A 22,153-nucleotide genomic window follows, 5' to 3' on the forward strand; every position below is an offset into this window, starting at 1 on the left:
AGACATGGGGAATTGCCAGGAGTTAAAGATGGGTAACAAAGGCTGAGACTTTACCAGTTGAAAGAAATTGCTCCATTTTTCTTAGTGCTCAGTGCTCATACTTTGAAGAGCAGGCAAAATGTTTTTGCAGGAAGGAGCAATGATACAGCAAACTCAAAGCCCTTAAGTACAGGGATCCTAGATTTAGCCCATAGAAGGCATTGGCCACATTTAATTCCTCTAGATCTTTCCATCTCTTTAAATTTTTTTTTACTACTGTACTACATAGTAATGGAAAATATAGAAATTTTAAGAAAGTAAGTTAGCCATAGGCTCATCAGTGGAAAATAATATTTAACTTAACTTTATGAATTTTCTTCACCTTTTTAGGTATTTTTCCATGAAGCTGCAATTATACTATATATACTATTAGTTAACTTGATATATCAGTTAACATTACTTAAAACAGCTTCTATATTATTTTATACTCTTTATGAACACAATTCCATGTTCTAGCTAGCAACTTACTCTGCAAGAAGACATGGGGAATTGCCAGGAGTTAAAGATGGGTAACAAAGGCTGAGACTTTACCAGTTGAAAGAAATTGCTCCACTTTTCTTAGTGCTCAGTGCTCATACTTTGAAGAGCAGGCAAAATGTTTTTGCAGGAAGGAGCAATGATACAGCAAACTCAAAGCCCTTAAGTACAGGGATCTTAGATTTAGCCCATAGAAGGCATTGGCCACATTTAATTCCTCTAGATCTTTCCATCTCTTTAAATTTTTTTTTACTACTGTACTACATAGTAATGGAAAATATAGAAATTTTAAGAAAGTAAAGTTAGCCATGGGCTCATCAGTGGAAAATAATATTTAACTTAACTTTATGAATTTTCTTCACCTTTTTAGGTATTTTTCCATGAAGCTGCAATTATACTATATATACTATTAGTTATATAACTTGATATATTTCAGTTAACATTACTTAAAACAGCTTCTATATTATTTTATACTCTTTATGAACACAATTCCATGTTCTAGCTAGCAACTTACTCTGCAGGATATAAACCGTTGATAGCATGTTAATTTAAAGTCCCTAGTGGTGATGTTTATATATTTAAACAGGCTAGGAGGTGTGGTTAAGTGTCAAGACTTTTCTTAGTGCTCAGTGCTCATACTTTGAAGAGCAGGCAAAATGTTTTTGCAGGAAGGAGCAATGATACAGCAAACTCAAAGCCCTTAAGTACAGGGATCTTAGATTTAGCCCATAGAAGGCATTGGCCACATTTAATTCCTCTAGATCTTTCCATCTCTTTAAATTTTTTTTTACTACTGTACTACATAGCAATGGAAAATATAGAAATTTTAAGAAAGTAAGTTAGCCATAGGCTCATCAGTGGAAAATAATATTTAACTTAACTTTATGAATTTTCTTCACCTTTTTAGGTATTTTTCCATGAAGCTGCAATTATACTATATATACTATTAGTTATATAACTTGATATATTTCAGTTAACATTACTTAAAACAGCTTCTATATTATTTTATACTCTTTATGAACACAATTCCATGTTCTAGCTAGCAGTTTACTCTGCAGGATATAAACCGTTGATAGCATGTTAACTTAAAGTCCCTAGTGGTGATGTTTATATATTTAAACAGGCTAGGAGGTGTGGTTAAGTGTCAAGGTCAAGGTGCTGTTGAGATGACTATATATACAGGGTTGATTAGATCTGGGCCTGGTGGTGCATGTCATATCTGTAATGCCAAAACTCTGGGAGACTGAAGCAAGAGGATCACAGATTTGAGCCCAGCCTGGGCATTGTAGGCTGGGTGGTAGCTCAGCGTGATGGCTCTGGTTTAATCTCCTATACCGAGAAAAATAAAAAAAGGTGATCTGTAGGTAGAACAGAGCTTTTTGGTTAGAAACTATCAAATAACTATTTACAGACACTGTTGATTCACAGATACAAAAATACAGAACTTTGTAGCCTAAGTAAAGATATCTGGCAAAAATCTATCAACCAATCTTTAAACAAGGTTCCCTTAAAAATACTGTTGACTTGAGTTCACTGGATAGTCTGATTCATTCCATTCTGTGTAAAGTTTTGTGAAGTATTTTAGTCCATGCTGTTACAGACTAAATAACCTTAAAATATGATTAGATTTCTGAGACATTGAAAACTTGCTTGATTTCTTCCTTCTTTCCTTCCTTCCTACCTTCCTGCTCTCCCTCGCTTCCTCTCTCCCCCTCTCCCTCTCTCTTTTGCAGTACCAGAGATCAAACTCAGGACCTTGAGCTTGCAAGGCAGGCGCTGTGCCACTGAGCTAAATCCCCAGCCCTTGATATTTCTTTTATTTAACAAATTCTTATAGTTTTTTCATGTCCCCAGCTCTTGTATTAGTGATTATACATATTAATTCTTTTACTTTACCAGATTTCCTGATGGTACATAATGTTTCTTTAAGCAGAAGCATTAAAATTTACAAGATCTGATGTTGTAAAGGCTGCAAATTCAAATCAATATATTTCTTGAAGCCAGAATGTAGACACAGTCTAAAAGGGGTCATGAAAGGCCACAGGGTCATTTGTTGCAATCACTTGCTATCAGGGAAGACCTTGCTTAGGCAGCACTATTCATATTGTTTAGAAACATGACACTCTGTCCTGTTTTAAAAGATTGTGAAACAAAGCTTTGCTTGCTCTCTGTGCTTGATTCCTTCCAGGTATTAGAACATAATGTGTATCCAATGGCACTTCCTTATGCTGATAGCCCATACCTAATGTCCTAGCCTAATGAAGCCTCAATGAGGAGAGGGATCAATGGTTTCTCCACTGGGTATAACACGTAACATACTTGGAGTCTATGATTTAGGTTATTTTCTAACCTGAACAGTGACAGAGGAGGACAAAGCATGATGGGTAAGGAGGAAACGGTAATGCCAGCTACCATAGACTCAAGTCTTGTTTCTTTTTTTTACTTTCAGGTGGACAGTGCAAAGCCCTTTGGTGAGAATATATTAGAGCCTCATCCACAGAAGTCTAGAAGAAAACCTAAATCTTCAAACTTTCCGTTTCCAATGAAAAGCGGTACTTGAGTTTCTTGATATTTCTGTACATTTCTTTATGGGAACCAGTGTATCCTAGTTACTGTCTTTGATTCTGAGGAATCACAAGTTACCCTGAAAGCTGGGCCTAATTCCTGAGGACTCGCATCTGCGGTGTCCCCAGCAGTGTATCCCTGGAGCAGAGGCAGCTGAGAAGCCATATCTTTGGGAGCTCACCCAGCTCCGGAGGGGAGCTGTGCACAGCACTGCTGCTGCTGAGTAAGGGTGCTGTGGTCGCACTGTTTCCTGGTTGGGCAGGAAAAGCCAAGAGTGGCTGTGCCAATGGGAACTCCTTGCAAATGTAGTGTTGGCAGATAACAATTATTTTGTTTGCCATTTTTCTGAACAGGATAGGGCAGGAGATTGATGGCCGTTAGGAGACATAATGTTTGCTGTACATGATTCTGTGTCGGGGAAGAGGGAAGCCAACTCCATCTGAAGCAGTCGTGTTAAGGCCAGGGGACTGAAAATTTTAGATTTTAGGGCCCTTTTAAATATTATTGAAGACCCCGAAGAGTTTTTTATTGTGGATGTGAATAATGTCTGTCTAATGTGAATAATGCTAAATAGCATATCAGAAATTAAAACTGAGAAGTTAAAAGAAATATAATACACTAGCACAGATACAATTTTAGCCACCAGAATGGTGATGTTATGACTTGTTGTTGTAGCTTTTCTTAGACTTGTGAGGGAATGAGAAAAGCCAAATAATGTCTTAGTATAATTATGAAAACAGTTTTGACCTTGCACGTTTCTTGAAAGGTTTTGGGGACCCTGGGGAAGTTCCTGAACCCCATACTGAGTCATTGGGTTATGGCATCTCCCAGAGGTCTTTAGTTTATGACTGAAATATGCAAATGATATTAATAGTGAAGGTCATGGCAGCAAAGTTCATTCATCCCTGAACTTAACCAGAATTCTTAGGCTGGAAGTGGATAGTGGTGGCCTCTTTTTCTTTGTCTCCTGGTAGGATCAGACTTGTGCCATTCTTTACAGCACAGTTCCCTAATTCAGGCTTGTCGGCGTTTACTTGTAAGGGCTACAGAGTCTGCAGTAACTCAGGTCTTAGTGACTGAAAGCAGCTGCCCAAGGACAGAGTATAGGATTGGAAGTAGAAAGTACTTCATCACCTTTGACATTTAATTTAAATTCTGTGAATTAAAAATTACCCATGTAGCCTATGAAATTGTTGTCCTTCCTATCACAGTGAAATCAAACAATAGCAAATGTCCCTTCTGGTGGGGGGACAAGTTGGGCTTAATGCTGACTTGAATACAGTAGAACTCATACATCACCCTGGGCGTGGCCTTTGTCTTTTCTCAATCCTGGCAGGTGGTGAACCAGGGTTCCAGTGTGTCCAGGCCACACACCAAGGTTGGCGTACCTACTTTTAGAGAAGATGTTCAGACCTGCGCTCAGATCCTTGTCACTTGACAGAATCCCTGTCACTCTCAAGCCAGACTTTTGCTTAGGTCACCTGTCAGCTTATTCATCTAGGCCTAAGGGGGAATAAAGCGGTGCTTCTCAAAGTTGAACCACCCAGGGCCCTTGTTAAACTACAGATTCTGATCAGCAGGGCTGGGTGGCGCCTGGGATCCTTTTCTAACAAGCTTCTGGGTGACACTGCAACTACAGACCCATGGACTGCAGTTTGAGAAGTGAGGGAGCAAATGCCACCCCTTATGAGTAACAAACCAGTAGCAAGGGATCCCAGGGCAGAGGGCAAGTTTGTGGCAATAGCTGTGAAGAGCCTTAGCACTGCTGATCTCCTGCCTAGCCTGGGACGGGAAAGAATTCCTGGGACAAAATGGATACTTACATTTTTGTATAGACAGAGGATATGAAATTTCCCAGGCTTTAAAAAACCTGTTTGATGCCTGTCTTTTGACTACCAGTGGTAAAAGGAATCAGCCATCAAGGAAAAGTCCTTTGTAATCACAAAGCCCCAGTCACACTGGGGGAAGCCATGATGGTCTTATCATTGTCTTAAATACTTATTTCAAAACCATGTCCCCCAATTTTGACTGTTTTCTCTATGTGTTTTACTACTTCACTGTCTAGGAATCCATACCATTCTGTGGTAGTAGGTCTTCATGCTTCTCATAATTATTTATGGTACCCATAGTGATTTCCACTTTTGCTGCATTATGTTTCCCTGAGCTCTTATGTATTCTTTCTCTAAATATAACATCTGTATCTACCTTGGAAAAATACACGCAGGAGCTACTGCATAAATAGGATTCTATAAAAGCCAAAAGAATGGCAGAAGAGGCAGAGTATATGAATTTTGTATTAGACCTACATTGCTTTCTTTTAGGCCCTGAGCACATTGTACAAATTTAATTTATTGCTGCTTTAAGTCTGCTTACAGGTACTGAGCTTATTGCTTCATTTTAGGTTTGGTTTTACCCTTCCCCCTTTCATCTGTGGCATCATTAAAAATAAAACCTCATTGTTGATCTCAAGAGGACAGAAAAACTCAGAGATAGAACTGCAGTGACTCAAGGGAGATTTAATAGTGATAGTGTAACTTACAAGGGAGCATTGAAGTTCTTTAAAAATTCATTCATTGTCTAAAATTTTTGTACTGCTGTGGAATAGATGTAACAGCAGTTTCAGGGCTAACTGGTAGTAATGAGTCATTCAAACACCTGTTCCTCTTTCTTCTAGCTTCTTCTCTTGACTGCCTTGCAGCAAACGTAAAGGTAATTTTAGAAGTAGCATTTGTAGAATGATGTATTTCCAGTTATTCCATGTCAATTATTGTGCGTTCTGCAGTCAGCAGTGGAAAATTTATTTCTAGTTAGTGCTGTTTACACGAAATTGCTTTAGTTTAAGTAGGGTTTATGTAAAGAGGTGCACAGATTCCACAGCATGCTTTGCTTTGGGGCTTGTTGGTTTGCGCCCCTCTTTTCACTTGTAGGATGATTTACCAAGGAGTGTGTATTTAGGCCCCCTACTTACTTATCAGTAGTGACTTTCATTGCTTTATCTCTTATGGGATACCTTGTATACGTAGAGGTGGTAAATAACTTGTTTTTGAAGTTTGATCAGTTGTTTGTCAACATTACAATGTGAAAATAGACACATACCAAGAAAATTGAGTACACCATGCTGCTCATGCCATAGTACTGAAATAGTTTGTTAAAAAATTATCTTTTCCCAGGCCCTATAATCCCTTGTCCTCAGAAATCCAAGCTTAGAGCATGAGTTAATTTGATTTACTAATGTGCGCCAAATGTACAGACCTTTGGTTATTTTTCCTTGACCTCAACTCCTGAGCATTTTGTTTCTAGTCCTCTGTACTGTAGCCCCAGACCCCTGTGGCATATAACCTGTCGTCCGTTTCTCTTCCTTCTCCTACCCCCACCCTAGCTCTAAATTAAGCAAAGCAAAAGACGAACACACCCCCCAAACCCCAGACAAACAACAGCAGCAGCAGCAACAAAACAAAGCAGAAAACTACAATTAAAGCGTACTGCGCATTGTCATTCAGGTTATGAGAGAGCCAGATGAACGGATTATTTTAAGGAATGAGTCACCATCACCTTTAGATTCACGTAATTTTGGAAAGTCCTCACCCTATAACCAGGGGGATGCTGATTTACACCGGGAAACTTCATTTGCCAGCTGCCAGCATTTCAGATCTCCCAGCCCTCTGGATCAGCCTCCACTCCAAGAAAGGTCAGCAGCAAGCAAGCACCTGCACCTGTCTCTGTGGCCTGGCAGGAGCAGAGCCTCATCACTTCAGTGTGTTTTCTTAGCAATATTCAAACAGTGACACCTTCATGGAAGAGAAAGGTCAGCAGCAAGCAAGCACCTGCGCCTCTCTCTGTTTGAGGAGAGCACTGTGGCCTGGCAGAGCAGAGCCTCATCACTTCAGTGTGTTTTCTTAGCAATATTCAAACAGTGACACCTTCATGGAAAACATGACTTCCTCGTGAAAACCACCCAAAAGTCAGAGTTGAGCCTCTTCTCTGGAAAGCATATTTCAGGATGTCTGTTGTGAATACGGTAGACACCTAACTGATATAAACTCTGTGTATCTACTATTTACACATTTTTATCTGTCATAAAATTTTAAACCAAAGTTTTTGGTTTACTGGTATGAAAATGTTCACTGTAGAAAAAGAAGTAATAGTACAGAAAAAGGAGTAGGGAAAAAATCACTCATATTCTTTTCACCCAAAGACAAATGTTATTAACATATGAGTGTATTTTTATTTTCCAGACACATGGTTTCTTGGTTTGTCTGCTTTATTACCTCAGGTGATAAAAACACCTTTGCCTTTGACTGGAGACCAGGCCAGAGAATGAGAGCAGATATCTTTATTTGCCAAACTGTGCTCCCTAGTAAGGAAACTAACCAGTTTGCTCGAGTGTAACCTGTGTTAGCCCCACAAGTCCTTCATTCTTGGAAACTCTGAGTATCTTGCATGTCACAATAGGTGGTCACCTTTACTCCAGAGAAGTGGCACTGAAAAGAAGAGACAGCTATTTTGAATAAAGGGTGTGCCAATCTGCTTTTCTCTGCATTACTAGTGATGAGAATAAGAAGTTCCCATACCAAAATAGCATGTTACTTAAAGGGACTTATTATAAAAATATCCCAGAACCAAAGTGGCCCTGTAATTCTAACAGGAATTATATTTTGAAGTAGATTAAGAAAGTGGCAATCCATTTTTAATGTTTTTAAGGATTAATAAACTATTGAAATGTTCAATCATTTGAGGAAACATGACCAAATATATTAATAAAATATTAATATATGGTAATTTTTTTTTTTTGTACCAGGGATTAAACTCGGGTCCTTATGCTTGCGAGGCAGGTGGCAGGCAGCAGGCAGCAGGCAGCAGAACCACTGAGCTAAATCCCCAGCCTGGTGAATTTTTTTTTTTTTCGTCCCAGGGATTGAACTCGGATCTGTGCACTTGCAAAGCAGGTGGCAGAACCACTGAGCTAAATCCCTGGCCCTATGTGGTGAATGTTTGATCATTTACTTCACTGGAAAATAGCACCACATAGATTTAAAAAATCAGCTTTGGCACAAGAGAAAGGTGGTCCGAGATACATTTATACCCCTCTGTGCCCAGCCTCTATCCCCTCCTGGCTTACACATCTGCTACCAGCTTGAAACTCAGCAGGTTTGCAAAGTAGGGAAGATTATTCTGGATTCAAAGACTTATAATGAATTGATTTTAAATATGGAGTGGAAAAAATCTTTGATTGGGAAATTAGGACCCAATGCACATCTGTCTAAGTCCTGTATGATCTCGTATAAATATTTGACCTTTTAGATTTCAGTTTCTTCATCTATAAAATTAATGCAATGATCAAAGGTTTATCTTCTTTCAGTGTGAGACTACTTCTCTGTTGCCAGAAATGGGGGAAGCCCAGTGTCTCAAACTCCTTAGAAGTGGTGCCGCAAGTTTTTCTGAGACACTAAATTGACTGTGCATTTACTGGGCAACTGTTATGTGCACTGTGCATGATCGTGATGTATTTTTGCTTTCCAGGGGCTTAGTCACTAGATGAGAAAGTAGACATAACCTCATCCCACTAAATATCAAATGGATTGTGGTACGCACTCAACAGAAGCACAATCCAAATGCAGGGAAAAGAAGTGCAGAAGGAGAGTAATTCCATCAGAAGGGAGATCTGGGAAGGTCTTATTTCTCCCTAAATCTGCTAGATGATTTCTGCATCCATTCACCTAGCCTTTTATGGGGGTCTTTAGGCAGTGTGCAGATGACTGTCAGCTCTGGTTGGCAGAAATTGCTTCATGTTTATGGAGTCGAAATCAATTAGTGTTGGAATTGTGTATGTGTGAGTATGGACTCTCCATGCTTCAGAGAGTATCTCAGAAGAGCAGGATTGATAATTGCTCTGCTAGGTCTGAAACAAACACTAGTATTTAACACATTTCTCCTGATTTCTTGAGCACAGAACAGGAGAAATGAAAGTGCATAAACACCTTTGGATAGTGCAGTGCTTCTTGAATAGTACAGATAAATGCTATAGGAGTATAAAGGAGGAGGATGGCGCTTTCCATGTGTTTTGTGGAGAAGGTGACATTTTTGTGGGCTCTGGAGAGAGGCGATTGGCTTATGAGAGAATTTGTGGAGATGAGGGACGGGAGGTAAGACGGCAGGGCAGGGTCAGCTTCGAGTAGCTGATGAGTCTGGGGGAGTAGTGGGTGCCAGGGCATAAGAGTCTGAGGGGGCGCCTTGGAAGCCAAGCTAAGGAGCTTGCTTAGAAGGAAGTGGGAAGCCTTGAAAGTTTAGTCACAGGAGCTGGCACATTAGGGAGATGATTCTGATTTCAGCCCTATAATTTATTAGTTATCTGTGATGAGGGTGCAGATGCTGTGTGCCCAAAGTCACTATTTTTTTCCATAATCACTTTAAACAGATAACCTTGGATCTGTTTGGACTTTTGAGTTTATGCATAAGGCTGTGATCCACTATGACAAAGATGAACATGTCCCATCGCTGTCCTAGTGTTCGTCCCAAAAACTCCTGGGAAGCCCCCAAGTCTTGGGCAAATCAAGAATTTTAACTCTAGGAGTGTCTCCAAAGACAGTATATTTAAGATAGCTGTTTTGAATGGAGAACATGCACTTTATGTGCCCGGGGAAGATTTCATTCCCCACTGACTTTAGAGTGATCACCATACAGGTTTCTGGAACACTTGTGGATCCCACTCTTCTGCCCTTTTCACATCAGCATCATTAGGACCCTCTGTGTGCCCCTGTAGATTGGCTAGCTTGATACTGATGTCCTTAAGGGCCAAGGTGACAGAGATGAACTAGGAGACAAATTTTGGACTGAGAATCAGCCCCAGCACTTTAATGGAAGAAATAAGAAAGCCCTTTCTCAGGAAAAGTAGTATTCCCAAAGGAGGGAGGAACATCTCAAGCACTCCCCTTGCCTCCACTGTTTGGATAGCATCGTGTACCTTCAGCACACACCCTCACACTTCCTTCTGCATGAGGAGAAAATGAATCACATGGTGAAAATATAAGGCAGCTGCAGCACTGCTCCCGTCTGTTGGCTCATCATTTTCAAAGACTAGATAGATTCTCAAGTGCTGAAAAGATTGTGCATACCACACAGATATATGCATATATAGTATTTGCAAATATATGCACTGACATTGCGTTCAAATGTAGGAATTGGTTTGGCACTTTCAAAACTTATAAAAAAGTGTTTAGTGTCTAGGTGGTGGCTATTGTAAATATTAACTTTATAACTTCAAAATATGTGTGTCTTCTTAGACATTATTAGAGGAGTATAGAAATGATATTTGTGGTCTTAAGCACAGTAATGCTTTAGGGAATGCTTTCTTTTTGCTTTGAGTTGTTTCCATGGGTTGGTGATGGATTTGTATAGTGCAGGCCCTATGTTTGGTCTCCCTGGAAACCAGTGGAACATGCTTGTTATAGACAGTTGTGATGGAGGACAGATGGGACTAGAATCATGGAGAAGGGAAGCCACACAGGGGTCACTGGTATGGTGGTCAGAATAACAACTCAGTTCCCAGTGCTCCTGCCATTTCCAATGTTGGTCATACGTTAATAGAAGAGAATGATTTCATCTGACTTTTTAACATTCTTTAGGCATTTTAAGAAAACAGTATCTGTGACTTTCATTAGCAAATTTCTATGTACATTTTTTTTTTATTGAGTTTATTGGTACATTTAGGGATACAGTACAGTTACATTCATTGTTGGGATCATGTACCTTTACATGGCAAGTCTTGATTCTCATTTTTTTCCCCTTACCTCTGCCCTCCCTTCACCCCCTCCTCCCCTCCCCATCTACAAACACTTTATTTTCATCTTTTCATTCTCTCACATTTTTTTCTTTTCCCTTTATGTTCTTCCCCTACGTATCACACCTTCCCTACACCTTTAGCTCCTTTCCTCCCATTTCTAAATGTCAGTAATCTTATTAGAATCTTATGCATTGTTGCAGAATATTCACACCAGGGAAACTATTCGGTATTTACACATGTGGGACTTATTTATTTCACTTAGGAGTATATCTTCAATATGTACATTTTAATATTAGTTATATCTCAAAATTTAGGATTTGGTCCTCACCTCTCTCCTGAATATAAATGAATGAATGAACGAATGATTCACTAATTGAGACACACCTTTTAAATACCACTGTGGAAATACCAATAAATGTAATGAAAAAAATACCACTGTGGTATTCAATACTAACTATGCCATGGGATAAACTATTAACCAAAGAGTTTCAGTCTCAATTTCAGAGATACACCAACCAGATAATGACAAAATGCCCACTGGCAGAAACAGAGAACCAAGGTATAGGTAAATGTAATTCCAAATGCAGGTGAGAAGTTAGCTGACCTCTTCAGATGAGAACTCAGGAGGACTTTCCTGAGAAATTAACAATTGAACTGAGCTCTGAATGGTGAACAGGAGTTAATGAGAGTAGGCTAGGGATTGGGAAGTGACAACATTCCAGGTAGAGACCCGCATTAACAATGCCTCTGAAAGGGCATTAACCTACTGCGCTGGTTAAGTTTGGGGTCCAGGTGGCTGAAAGGAAATGAGATATAAAATAAAATCCTTGTGGTAGAAAATAGCAGATTAATTTTTATATGAAAATTTAGGGATTGAAATTTTGAATGTGAAAGCTGGATTTGTTCATTAGATAAATAGCCGAAAAGAATAGCTCGTAACCAAACGCCAAACACCCAAATACAAACCACTTTTAACATGTTGGTTATTTTTTGCCCAAGTACTTTTCTTATGCATGAGCTTAATAAAGTCGTTGAGTTTACACTATATGTACCATTTTGCATGCTGTTCTTTTCTTATTATTAAGTTTTTTTTTTTCTTTTTGTGGTACCGAGGATCGAACTTAGAGCCTTGTGCTTGCAAGGTAGGCACAGTACCCCTGAGCTAAATCTCCAGCGTCTTATGATTTGTGGTACCGAGGATCGAACTTAGAGCCTTGTGCTTGCAAGGTAGGCACAGTACCCCTGAGCTAAATCTCCAGCGTCTTATGATTAAGTTTTAAGCTTCAACTCTTACATAGTTTAAATTGGTGTACCATTTAGTAGCTGCATAATACATTATGGCTTCAATCTGTTGAACAGATGCCATCCTAGTTCTCAGTCCACATGGAAGAAGATCCATGAAAGGGTATGCAGTCTTCTGAAGTCCCACAGAGTTCAGCAGCGTGCAAAGGTTAGAGTTTCTGATAAAGCTTTGTTGATGAAGTAATTTGGAACTGGAACTTGCAATCTAGTGGGTGAGGCAGACATTAATCAGGTAAATGAAGAAATGAATGTAAAATCATTATGTGGTGTTCTAAGAGTATATGTGTCTTAGTCACTTTCTTGCTAGGACAAAACACCTGATACCCACAAATTAAAGGAGGAGAGACTTATATTTGGCTGACAGTTTGTGCAAGGCTTAGTACATAATGGGCTTGTTCCAAGATAGTGTGGCATAGCAGAGGAGAATCAGTCCAAGGCAGGGCAGGCAGGAAGCAGGGAGTGAACAAGAGAAGGATATAAGGCCCTCAAGGCATTCCCACAGGTGACCCACCTCTTCCCACCATCCTTTACCTCTCAACATCACACCCAATTAGAAACTCGTCAGTGGACTAATTCCCTGGTGAATATCATTGCAGTCATCTCCCCAAAGTTCCACCTCTGAGTACATCTAAATAGAACCATAACAGCATGGTAGGGTGTTTGAGTGGATGGGAGTCATTGCACGCTCCTCGAGGAAGAGACAGAGGAGCTTAGATCTCCTCTAGAGACGGAGGAGGGATGAACAGAAGTTAATACGGTATTCAGCATTCATCAGTCAATGGTTCCAGCATGGGATCCTTTCAAAGGACTGAGAGAAGACCGTCTCACTGGCCTGTATCATGTTCCCTTCGTATATGCATGGGAATCCCAGTCCAGAGAAGAACACAGTTGTTTGTGTGGTTTGGATAAGGCTACATCATGGAAGAATCTTTTCCTAAAAATAAATTAGTGGTTTTGGCTTTTTGACTTTTATTGGACTTTGGGGAGTATTCTGGATCCATTGATAGATATATCCAATACTTTGGGTCTGTGACAGACATACAGCTAAATGACCTCTCACCTAATTCAAAGGAATTAAAATGAAAGATAAATGCTTAACCATGACATGCAGTTGAATTGGTCATCTTGACATAATTAAATACTGTCATGTGCTAGATTTATGGGATGACACTTATGAATGAGTATTGGTTATCATAACTATGGGAGTATTTTCCCCTCCAAGTAAAGGAATCCCTTAAAAATGAAGGAAGGAAAGAAAGAATAAATGAAAGAACAGGGGGAGGCAGGAGAAAGAAAAGAGGGAAGGAAAAAAGGAAGGAAAGCAGGAAGGGAGGAGGGAATGTATATCCACATGTAGTGAATCTTGCATATATTATATATATGGAAAGCACAGTCTTCATATATACAAAAGGCTACTCGTCTGGATATTACTGATCTCTGTTAAATTAAGGGCAATGCAATTGCTGGATGTTTTGTTATAGGAAGACTGTAACTCGGAAGTAACTTACATCCTTGAAAGACCAAACTATCCTCTGAAGAAATACCCACAGCATGAACAGAGATATTTTTAACTGCTGTCTTATGTAAGTAAGCAGCTTAAGTGCTTCATATCTTGATTTGCTAAAAGAATCCCAGCTTCTTGTTATCAATGAAGTATCTAAAAATGTGGTGGACAGGAGGTATGGAGGAGACCCCCAAGTACTCTTCCTTCACTTTGTAAAGTGACTGTACATTTGTCTGCCAGCTCTGTTGCTCCTGTAGTTCCTCTTCCCTCAGTCTTTATCTAAGGGACCCTCGGACTTCCTTCAGCACCTTAAACACAAGCTCTTTCTGCCCTAAAGTCTTTGCATGCATTGAATTTTTTTCTGTATCTAGACTACTTCTTCCTGACTCTGCCTGGGTAACTTCTGTTTGCCTTTCAGGTTTCATGAGTTTCTATGACAATCCCTCTTCATCCAATATATACAATTTAGTACCCTGCACTTACTTGTATAAAGTATAACACCATGTATTATTGTTTAAAAATCTATCTCTTTTACTAGAATGAAACCTTCATGAGATCAGGGACTCTCTCTTTCTCTCTCCACACCCTGCACTTACTTGTATAAAGTATAACACCATTTATTATTGTTTAAAATCTATCTCTTTTACTAGAATGAAACCTTCATGAGATCAGGGACTCTCTCTTTCTCTCTCCTTTATAATAAGTGTTTAACACAATACAAAGAATCCTATTTGACGTTTTCATCTTAAGGTGTGTGTCCCTGAATGAGAACTTGCCTTCCTACCCCTACAATGCCTCTATCCATGTATTCTTGACCTCCATTATGGTTTGAGGCAAGAGAGTCAGCAGACATATACCGCATATCATAAATATTTCTTATAAATGAATGCTTAAAGAGGACAAAATGCAACTGTACAATTTGGATATTTAGCAAACAGCCACACTGTGGGGTATCATCATTTCTCAGGTATTCTCTTATGTGCTTTTCCTAAATCAGGCCCAGAATAATAACAACTGTTCCTTTTAGGATGGTGTTCTTGCCTGTGGATAGTGGCAGGTTGGATTTCTGTGGACAGGAATGAAGCTGGGAACTTCTGTTCCACTATTTTGCTAACTGTACTCTTAGCTCTTCCTTACTATATGCTTCCTAACTGCCAGGAACTCATTCACATACTTCATGGGTCCTAAATGGGTTATACTTGTTCTCACAATAATCCTATGAAATGGGTACTTTCATGAGTTCCATTTTACAGATAGGGAAATTGGAGTAGGGAGGACAGATACTTTGTGCAAAATGATATGTTCAGTGAATGGCACAGTTGAGAATAAACTTGTGCAATGTGGCTTCAGAGCCCCAGGCTCTTAACCACTGACACTGTTGCCTTTCCAAAGTTAGGGTGTGTGGCAGGAGAACCCTGAGGAGAAAGAGCAGGTGTGTAAATGAGAACCCTTTGACATCCAGCCAGAGTTTGTGGACACTGCCTTCATACATCTCCCACTAGGATCCTATGGTATGGTATTGTATAGTCCTCACTCTGACCCCATCAAAATAATTGCAAGTCTTTGTAAAGAGCGAAGGAACATGAGACGATCTGTTGTGCTTTCACTATAGTCGGGCGCTTACAGGACTGGTTTGAGGTTCACTCTTGCCACAGGACACAAATTGCCTTGCCTGAGGGCTAGCCAGGGCTCCCCACCCTCAGCACAGAGGAATGTGGAAGCCAGTCAGTAAGTGCCTATTCTAAAGGCTTCTATTTCAGAACATACTGCTTGGTAGACTAAAGGATGGATTCTGAGCCACTTAATTTCTGGTTGCAAAAACAGTCACCTTGCCTTTTATTAAGTTGCTATATAAAATATATCCCATGTAAATACCACATGCCAGATTGCATTGGATTTCAACATGGGTATGTTTAGTTACTTTTCTCATTGCTGAGACAAAATGCCTGACTCCCTCAAATTAAAGGGGAAAGGTTTATTTAGCTCACAGTGTGTAGAGGTTTCAGTCCATAATCAGCTGGCTCCAAGGCAGAGTGGCACATGCCAGAGGGGTGTCACAGAGCAGAAACAGTTTATTGCACCCACACACTAGCAAAAGCAACACAGTGTCAACACAGTGACCTTCACAGTGTCTTTCTGTCCCTTTTATCTTGTCCAGACTACCAGGACTAGGGCGGCGCCAAACCAATCAGTATACTAATTTAGTAATCACACTTCCTTAATCCCAGCATCACACAGTCTAGATTCAGCCATCTCTAAAAAAGCCCTATGACCATATGAGGCTTGTGGGAACTTTTAGACCCAAACCATAACAATGGGTAGGATAAGGGAAAAACTGACTTGTTTCTTGGGAAATGTATTTCCTGTGTAAAAGAAGTCCCTACCAGTGGTTTGCCTGTAAGCCTTTCTTGGAAGTTCTCCATCCTGTCCTTTTTCTAACCCTCACTTTTTGAGTCATAGATTCTTCATGAGGCAGGGATCTTGAAGGACTATGGTAAGGAAGGTTCTCCTGATTGTATAAAAATATCAGGTGATTCTGGCTCATTTTAAGCAAAGGAGCACTTATTCTGAATATTTCAGCAAACCCAGGGAAGATCCAAAAAAAAAAAAAAAAAAAAAGCAAGGTCAAGTAGATAAATCAGAACTGCAGAGTCACTCCTACAGGTGGGGAAGATCCCAAGGATGACACATTTGGTGCATAATAGTACAGTCCCATTTCATGTCTTAGTCCCTGCTTTCCTCAAGGACTCTCCTGATGGTTTCACAGGTTCCCATACTTTCCCTTCTCTGTATCAGCTCTACACTGATCATCAGCTGTCTCTCCATTGGCTTCCCAGTGATCTTGAGATCCCAGGGAAATTTAAGTGGATTCTTAACCACAAACACATCAGAAATTCTTGAACTGAAAATAGTGAGTGCACTCGTTTGACCAGGTAGAAGTGGGGAATGGATGGAAGAAATGAGTAGAAGGGGTTGAAATATATCCATTTCTCCTTATTCTAGATGTTCTGGGCTTGATACTTTTGGTATAAAACAGTACATTTTAATTGTACATTTTAAGATGGTGATCATTAGTACATACCAAGTAAACCAAACTAGCCAAAAAACTCACAAAAACTAAAAATTCCTCAGCTTATCAGTAGCTCTCTTGGAAGGCATGATGATCACTGTGGTCCTCACCACACCTGTCAGCTGACTGACTACTAAAAACTTCAGTCGGGCCCTCCTCCTATGCAGGGAAAGGAGACCAATCAAATCCTACCCTCTTCTGTGTCATTTCTGTCCCTATGAGCCTCTGCCTTGGATCTCAAGTTCTACTGTGCGGCTGCCTTCCAGCCAGGAGCAAGAGCTAAGCTTTGTGTTATGCTTTCAACTGGACAGTCACTGAGGAACTTGGGCCAGAATTTGCTCAGATGCAAGTATTATGGCCCCAAACCTGTTTTAAAATTTGAGAGCAGCAAGTAGGAAATATGCCAAGAAAAGTAAAAGATAAAGGATAAAAAATAATTGAAGTGTTGCTTTCTGATCTGGTCAAATTTTATTAGATTTCCAGCTCTTAAGATAGTGGCTGTTATGGCTTCTAATCTCACCTGTCTCTGCTGGGCAGAAGCTGTTTGACTTCCTCTCACAGGGCCCCTAAACCTCTATCACAACAAAAACTGAAAACAAGCCAGCCTCAGCTGGTAGAGCCAAGCTCCACCATTTAGGGGATCCCCCACACCTTGTTATCACCTTCTTAGGGATCTTATTTGACACAATGGATGACTATGCACCTCACTTCATCCCAGGAACTCCTTGTACCATCAGAATCCAGCAGACCCTACAGGCAGTGACCATGCATGGGAGTCACAAGGCGAACTCCTGGGTCAGTGTTTGCTAAAATCACCAGGGGAAGCTTTACAAAATTTTGATGCCCATTTTCAATTCTAGAACAATTTAAGCCTCTGTAAATGGTGCCTGCCTTTGCTGTTGTTTTAATAACAGTAGCTGTTCTGTAGAACATAATCAATCAGGACATGTTTACCAGTTCAATTCAATAACACCTAGAAGGTTTGGGCACATTTGCTATGTTCCAAGGACTATAGGAACTCCTTGCACTCATTCTGCGAGTGGATAACTCTGAGTGTCATCACCCTCATACAAAGAGGTCAGATAACTTGCCTAAAGCAGCTGTGCTTTACCTTGCTCATCATTGGGAACCTAGGAGAGGAGACTTCCAGACCAGGTGACCCCGAGGCATGGCGGAACTACAAGGTTGGAGTAGCCTGAAAGCATCCTTTTCACTTTGGTTGTCGATTGTTCACCATTTTCTCAGTACTGTGTGTCACATGTGATGTTTCAAATTTTGCAGTGAAAAATGAATGAAAACTGGAGGAGGATCATCAAAAGCTCACTCATGGAGACAACTACATATCCTTGGAGAAATGAACAGTGATCTTTGTTGTCTGTATTGAATTACCAGTGTCTAAACCCCTTTAAATCAAACCCTGTACTCAGTCTTTTGTGCCCAGGTAAGAGTTGTTGATTAAAGTACTGCTGTTTGGGGCTCACATTTTCTTGTCATCTGGAAATTTATGTTTTATTTTGTTTGTGTGTTTGTTTTGAGCATGAGATGGAAAATAAAGTGGCAGATGCTTTTCCATTTGGAAAGCACTGTTTAGAATTTTAACAAGAATATCAAGATGCTTCTTCAAATGTTCTTCAGTTTTGGTCATGGTTGTATTCTTGAAACGTTTGTCTACCACTTTCTTTTTCTTCCCTCCTCTTCCCCTCCCTCCCAATTTAAATTCTTATATATGCTAGAAGAAGTTACTATTTAGAGAAATAATTAGATAAATTCTCCTGGAAAAGACTGTCAAGGTGATTTTTGTATTTGTTAATATGTTTAGTGTTAGGCTTGATTTATATGACGTCTCCTTAAAACTATGAAAAGAGAGAATTATATCTGGAGAATATAGATCTTGTTTGGTTTTTGGTACCAGGGATTGAACTCAGGTCCTTCAGCTTGCGAGCCAGGGGCTGGAACCACTAAGCTAAATCCCTGGATTTTGTTTTAAAGGTTGAATTTCTATGGTAAATTTGTATGATGAAGCCAATTTCTTTGTACTGCAGTTCAAAATACCTCTGTTCCCTACCCTTTATTCTGGCAATTATTAATTGGATTAAGATGAGGAACAAACCTTTCTCAAGTATTTCTCTAAAAGAGCTAAGTAAAATAGGCTTCACAGAAAGCATTACCAAAATAAGATTTTTAATGAGTTACTAGAGTGCTTTTATGAAATGCTGTGCAGTGTGAGGGAGCAGGAAGAGGAAGCTGATGGGAGGAAGGGGAACTAGAGGAACGTCTGTTTTCATGGCCAGAGAACTAGAGAGGAGGTGGCCTAAAAATGGAAAACTTTCCTCTTCCTTCATAAACTCTACCATATTCATATTCTCTACCATACTTGCTATGATCAGAATATTTGTGTTTCCTTAAACTTCTGGGGAGTGGGGGCTTTTGGGAAGGTGATGAGGTCATGAGGGTGGAGGCCTCACAAATGGGATTAGTGCCACATGAAACAGGCCCGAGAGAGTTGCCCCTTCTAGTGAAGATGCAGTAAGATGGGGTATCTGAACCAGAAAGAGGGCCCTTAGCGTATTCCAAACTTGCTGGTACCTTGACCTTAGAATTCTGACCTCCAGAACTATGAGAAGTAAATTTATTTTATTTACTAGCTACCCAGTTTATGGTATTTTGTTATAGCATCCTAAGCAGATGAAGATATAAAACCCTTTTAGCATTTACAAGATACAGAGAGAGTCTAGTTTTCTTTACTCTTTAAGACCATAGGACTTGGTTTGCTAGGTAAATTAGGAAAGCAAAATTAAAATAGAAAAATTCCTACAACAAAAACTTATTTATACTCCTCTCAGAATTTTAGGCAAATAAAGGTATATATTATAATAAGCAATGTCACCTGTGCAAGCAGAGCGAACAAGGTCAGCAGAGACAGCAAGCTTAAATTACATGTACTTATAAATGTTCTTGGTGTCTCTGAAACTACAGTTGCTAATTTGTTGTTTAGATGTTACTTCTAAATTGTCTTCAAAAATAAAAAAAACACTGTGTTACATTAAGGCCACGATACAATTGTCAGAAGAGTTCTACTTGACATATAACCAGCTGGAGGAAATCAGCTCCCATGAATTCATATTTTATTTCCAGTACTATTAAAATATACACAGTGACATTCAGCCTTCTTCTATCTAAAAAAAGTAGAAGTTTCTTTGGTTTACAGTTCTGGAGGCTGGGAAATCCAAGACAGGGGCGGGGCACATCGGGTGGGAGGGCAAGAGGGGGTGGAGGGAAGAAAGGAAAGCTGAACTCATCTTTTTATTAGGAGCCCACACCTGGGATAACTAACGCATTAATCCATTCTCCCGAGAGGTAATCTAATCACCTCTTAAACTAATCAGCACTCTTGCACTGGAGATTGTTTCTAATCCATGAACTTTGGGGAACACATCAGCATTCATATTTTGAAATAGTTTGAGCATAACTCTTTAGTAAGAGTTGAAGTGCCCATTTTTATGTGAAGTAATTGTTTTTCCTCACCAAGTCATGATTTTTTTTTTCTCACTTTCTGATCTGCAAATTCTGTTGTTTTAATTATTTGGTTGGGGTGTTGTGTGGGTTGTGATTTTTGTCTAGATGCCCCCGCCCCCAGACCTCATGCAGTGTTTTTCTAAAGTAGCTAATTAGGGAATGCGTGATGCTAGGATTAGGGTGTGTGATTACTAAACCACTACACGTGAGTGGTTGGTTTGGTACCACCCTAATCCCCGGTGGTCTGAATAAGATAAAAGGAGCAGAAAGACACTGTTAACGTTGCTTTTGCTACCTGTGGGTTCCGTGAACTGTTTCTCCTCTGAGGCGCCTCTCCAGGCTCTCTTGTCACTTTTGTTGCCTTCCTCTGCCAAGAACTGTTGCCGCACCTATCAACCTGCCTTGGAGCAAGCTGATTATGGACTGAAACCTCTACAAACTGTAAGCTAAGTAAACTATTTCCCTTTTACTTTGGATGTTGGGTATTTTGTCTCAGCAATGAGAGAAAAGTAACTAACGCTCTGTGTGTGTGCGTGTGCATGTTACTAGGGATTGAATCTAGGGCTTTTGCACTGAGCTGTACTTCCTGCCCTTTAAATTTTTAAAAATTAATTAATTTTTTTAGACAGGGTCTTGTTAAATTATTAAATTACTCAGGCTGGGTTTGAACTTGGAATCCTTTTGCCTTTGCCTCAAGGGATATGGATTACAAGTCTGTGCTACCATGCCCTTCTAATTATTTATATCTTAACTTTTTAATTCTCAGGAAATTATTTAAGTTTGAGGAGTCAATATTGGGCCCAGTAATGCAGCTGAGATACTTTGCTTTTAGAATATGTAGTAGTTTGAATAATTTTGTGGTACACTGGGGTTTGGATCACCACAGTAAGTTGTCATTGAGCACAACAAAAAAGTTTCCACCTTTCTTCCTTCTGTTTATAATTCTTTTCTCAAGTTCCCTGCTGTAGATCTGCCATATATGTACATATATATATATATATTTTTTTTTCTTTTTTTTTTTTTGTACCAGGGATCGAACTCGGTTCCTTGCACTTGCAAGGCATGCGGTGGAACTGCTGAGCTAAATTCCCGGCCCCGCTAGACCATATTTTATGAGCACATTTCACGAGGTCTATTTGCAGAGGATCTTGGGAAAACCTCTTATGTGGAACCTGAGGCTACTAAGTAAAAGCTGCTGTACAATGAAGCCATTTCTTTAGGTCACCATACTAGCTGAAACCTGTAGGTTTTGAATTACAAAAGACATTTAAAGATGGGAGTGTGAACGATATGTTTGATACAAAAGAGGTGGTTAGTTTTAAGTATGTAATTTGAGAAAGTTGATGGGTTACATGTGTGAGAACAGCCTAATTCGCTGAATCCCAGGCCATTCTCAATACAGCCATAATTCCACTCTATTAGTTCCATTAAAGGGGTCCTCTGGACTCTCTCAGTCTCTGGCCTGAATGTAACCATCAATTGCAACATGTCAGTTTGGTTTAAGAAATGCTCAGTAGATTAGTAGGCACACTTCTTGGTGTGTTCTGTGGGACATTTTAGAGATGATTGGCATGTAGGCCAGCAAACTGATGGGGAAGACTCACCTTGATTGTGGGTGGCACCAACCAATAGGCTCGTAGCCTGGACAAAACAAAAGGGAAAGGAAAAAGAAATTGTTGTGCATGTTTGAAAAAGCTCCATTCTGCTTGAGTGGGGGCATCTTTTGCTACTGCCATGGCCCATGGGTATCAGACTCCAGTTTTTTCAGTCTTTCAATGTAGACTCATATCAGCAACTCTCCAGAAGAGCTTCCAGGTCTTTAGTCTTGGCACATCCTTGTTCCCTCTTGTTCTTGGACTGAGCAGCTTCTGGGCCCTGATCAATGCACTGAGGAATAGGA

General features: G+C 39.9%; 1 protein-coding gene across 10 annotated transcripts in view; it reads left to right on the forward strand.

The window, feature by feature from the left end:
* Spata6l (spermatogenesis associated 6 like) overlaps positions 1-18,271 on the forward strand; it is a 73,139-nt gene extending 54,868 nt beyond the window's left edge. For 9 of the 10 annotated variants that reach the window (XM_010620842.3, XM_010620841.2, XM_010620843.1 and 6 more), the window contains 5 exons: positions 2,966-3,068; positions 5,756-5,790; positions 6,582-6,769; positions 12,221-12,311; positions 13,645-13,746. In XM_010620842.3, coding sequence (XP_010619144.1) covers positions 2,966-3,068; positions 5,756-5,790; positions 6,582-6,769; positions 12,221-12,311; positions 13,645-13,734 — 507 coding nt within the window. In that variant the 3' untranslated portion in view covers positions 13,735-13,746. Of the gene's footprint in view, positions 1-2,965; positions 3,069-5,755; positions 5,791-6,581; positions 6,770-12,220; positions 12,312-13,644; positions 13,747-18,018 lie in introns of those variants that run through there. The other variant, XM_010620845.2, reaches the window with a different exon arrangement.
* The last annotated feature ends 3,882 nt before the right edge of the window (positions 18,272-22,153 follow it).

The sequence above is a fragment of the Fukomys damarensis genome, unplaced genomic scaffold (genome assembly GCF_012274545.1).
Source record: "Fukomys damarensis isolate Sample0158 unplaced genomic scaffold, DMR_v1.0_HiC HiC_scaffold_31, whole genome shotgun sequence".
Classification (NCBI taxonomy): Eukaryota; Metazoa; Chordata; class Mammalia; order Rodentia; family Bathyergidae; genus Fukomys; species Fukomys damarensis.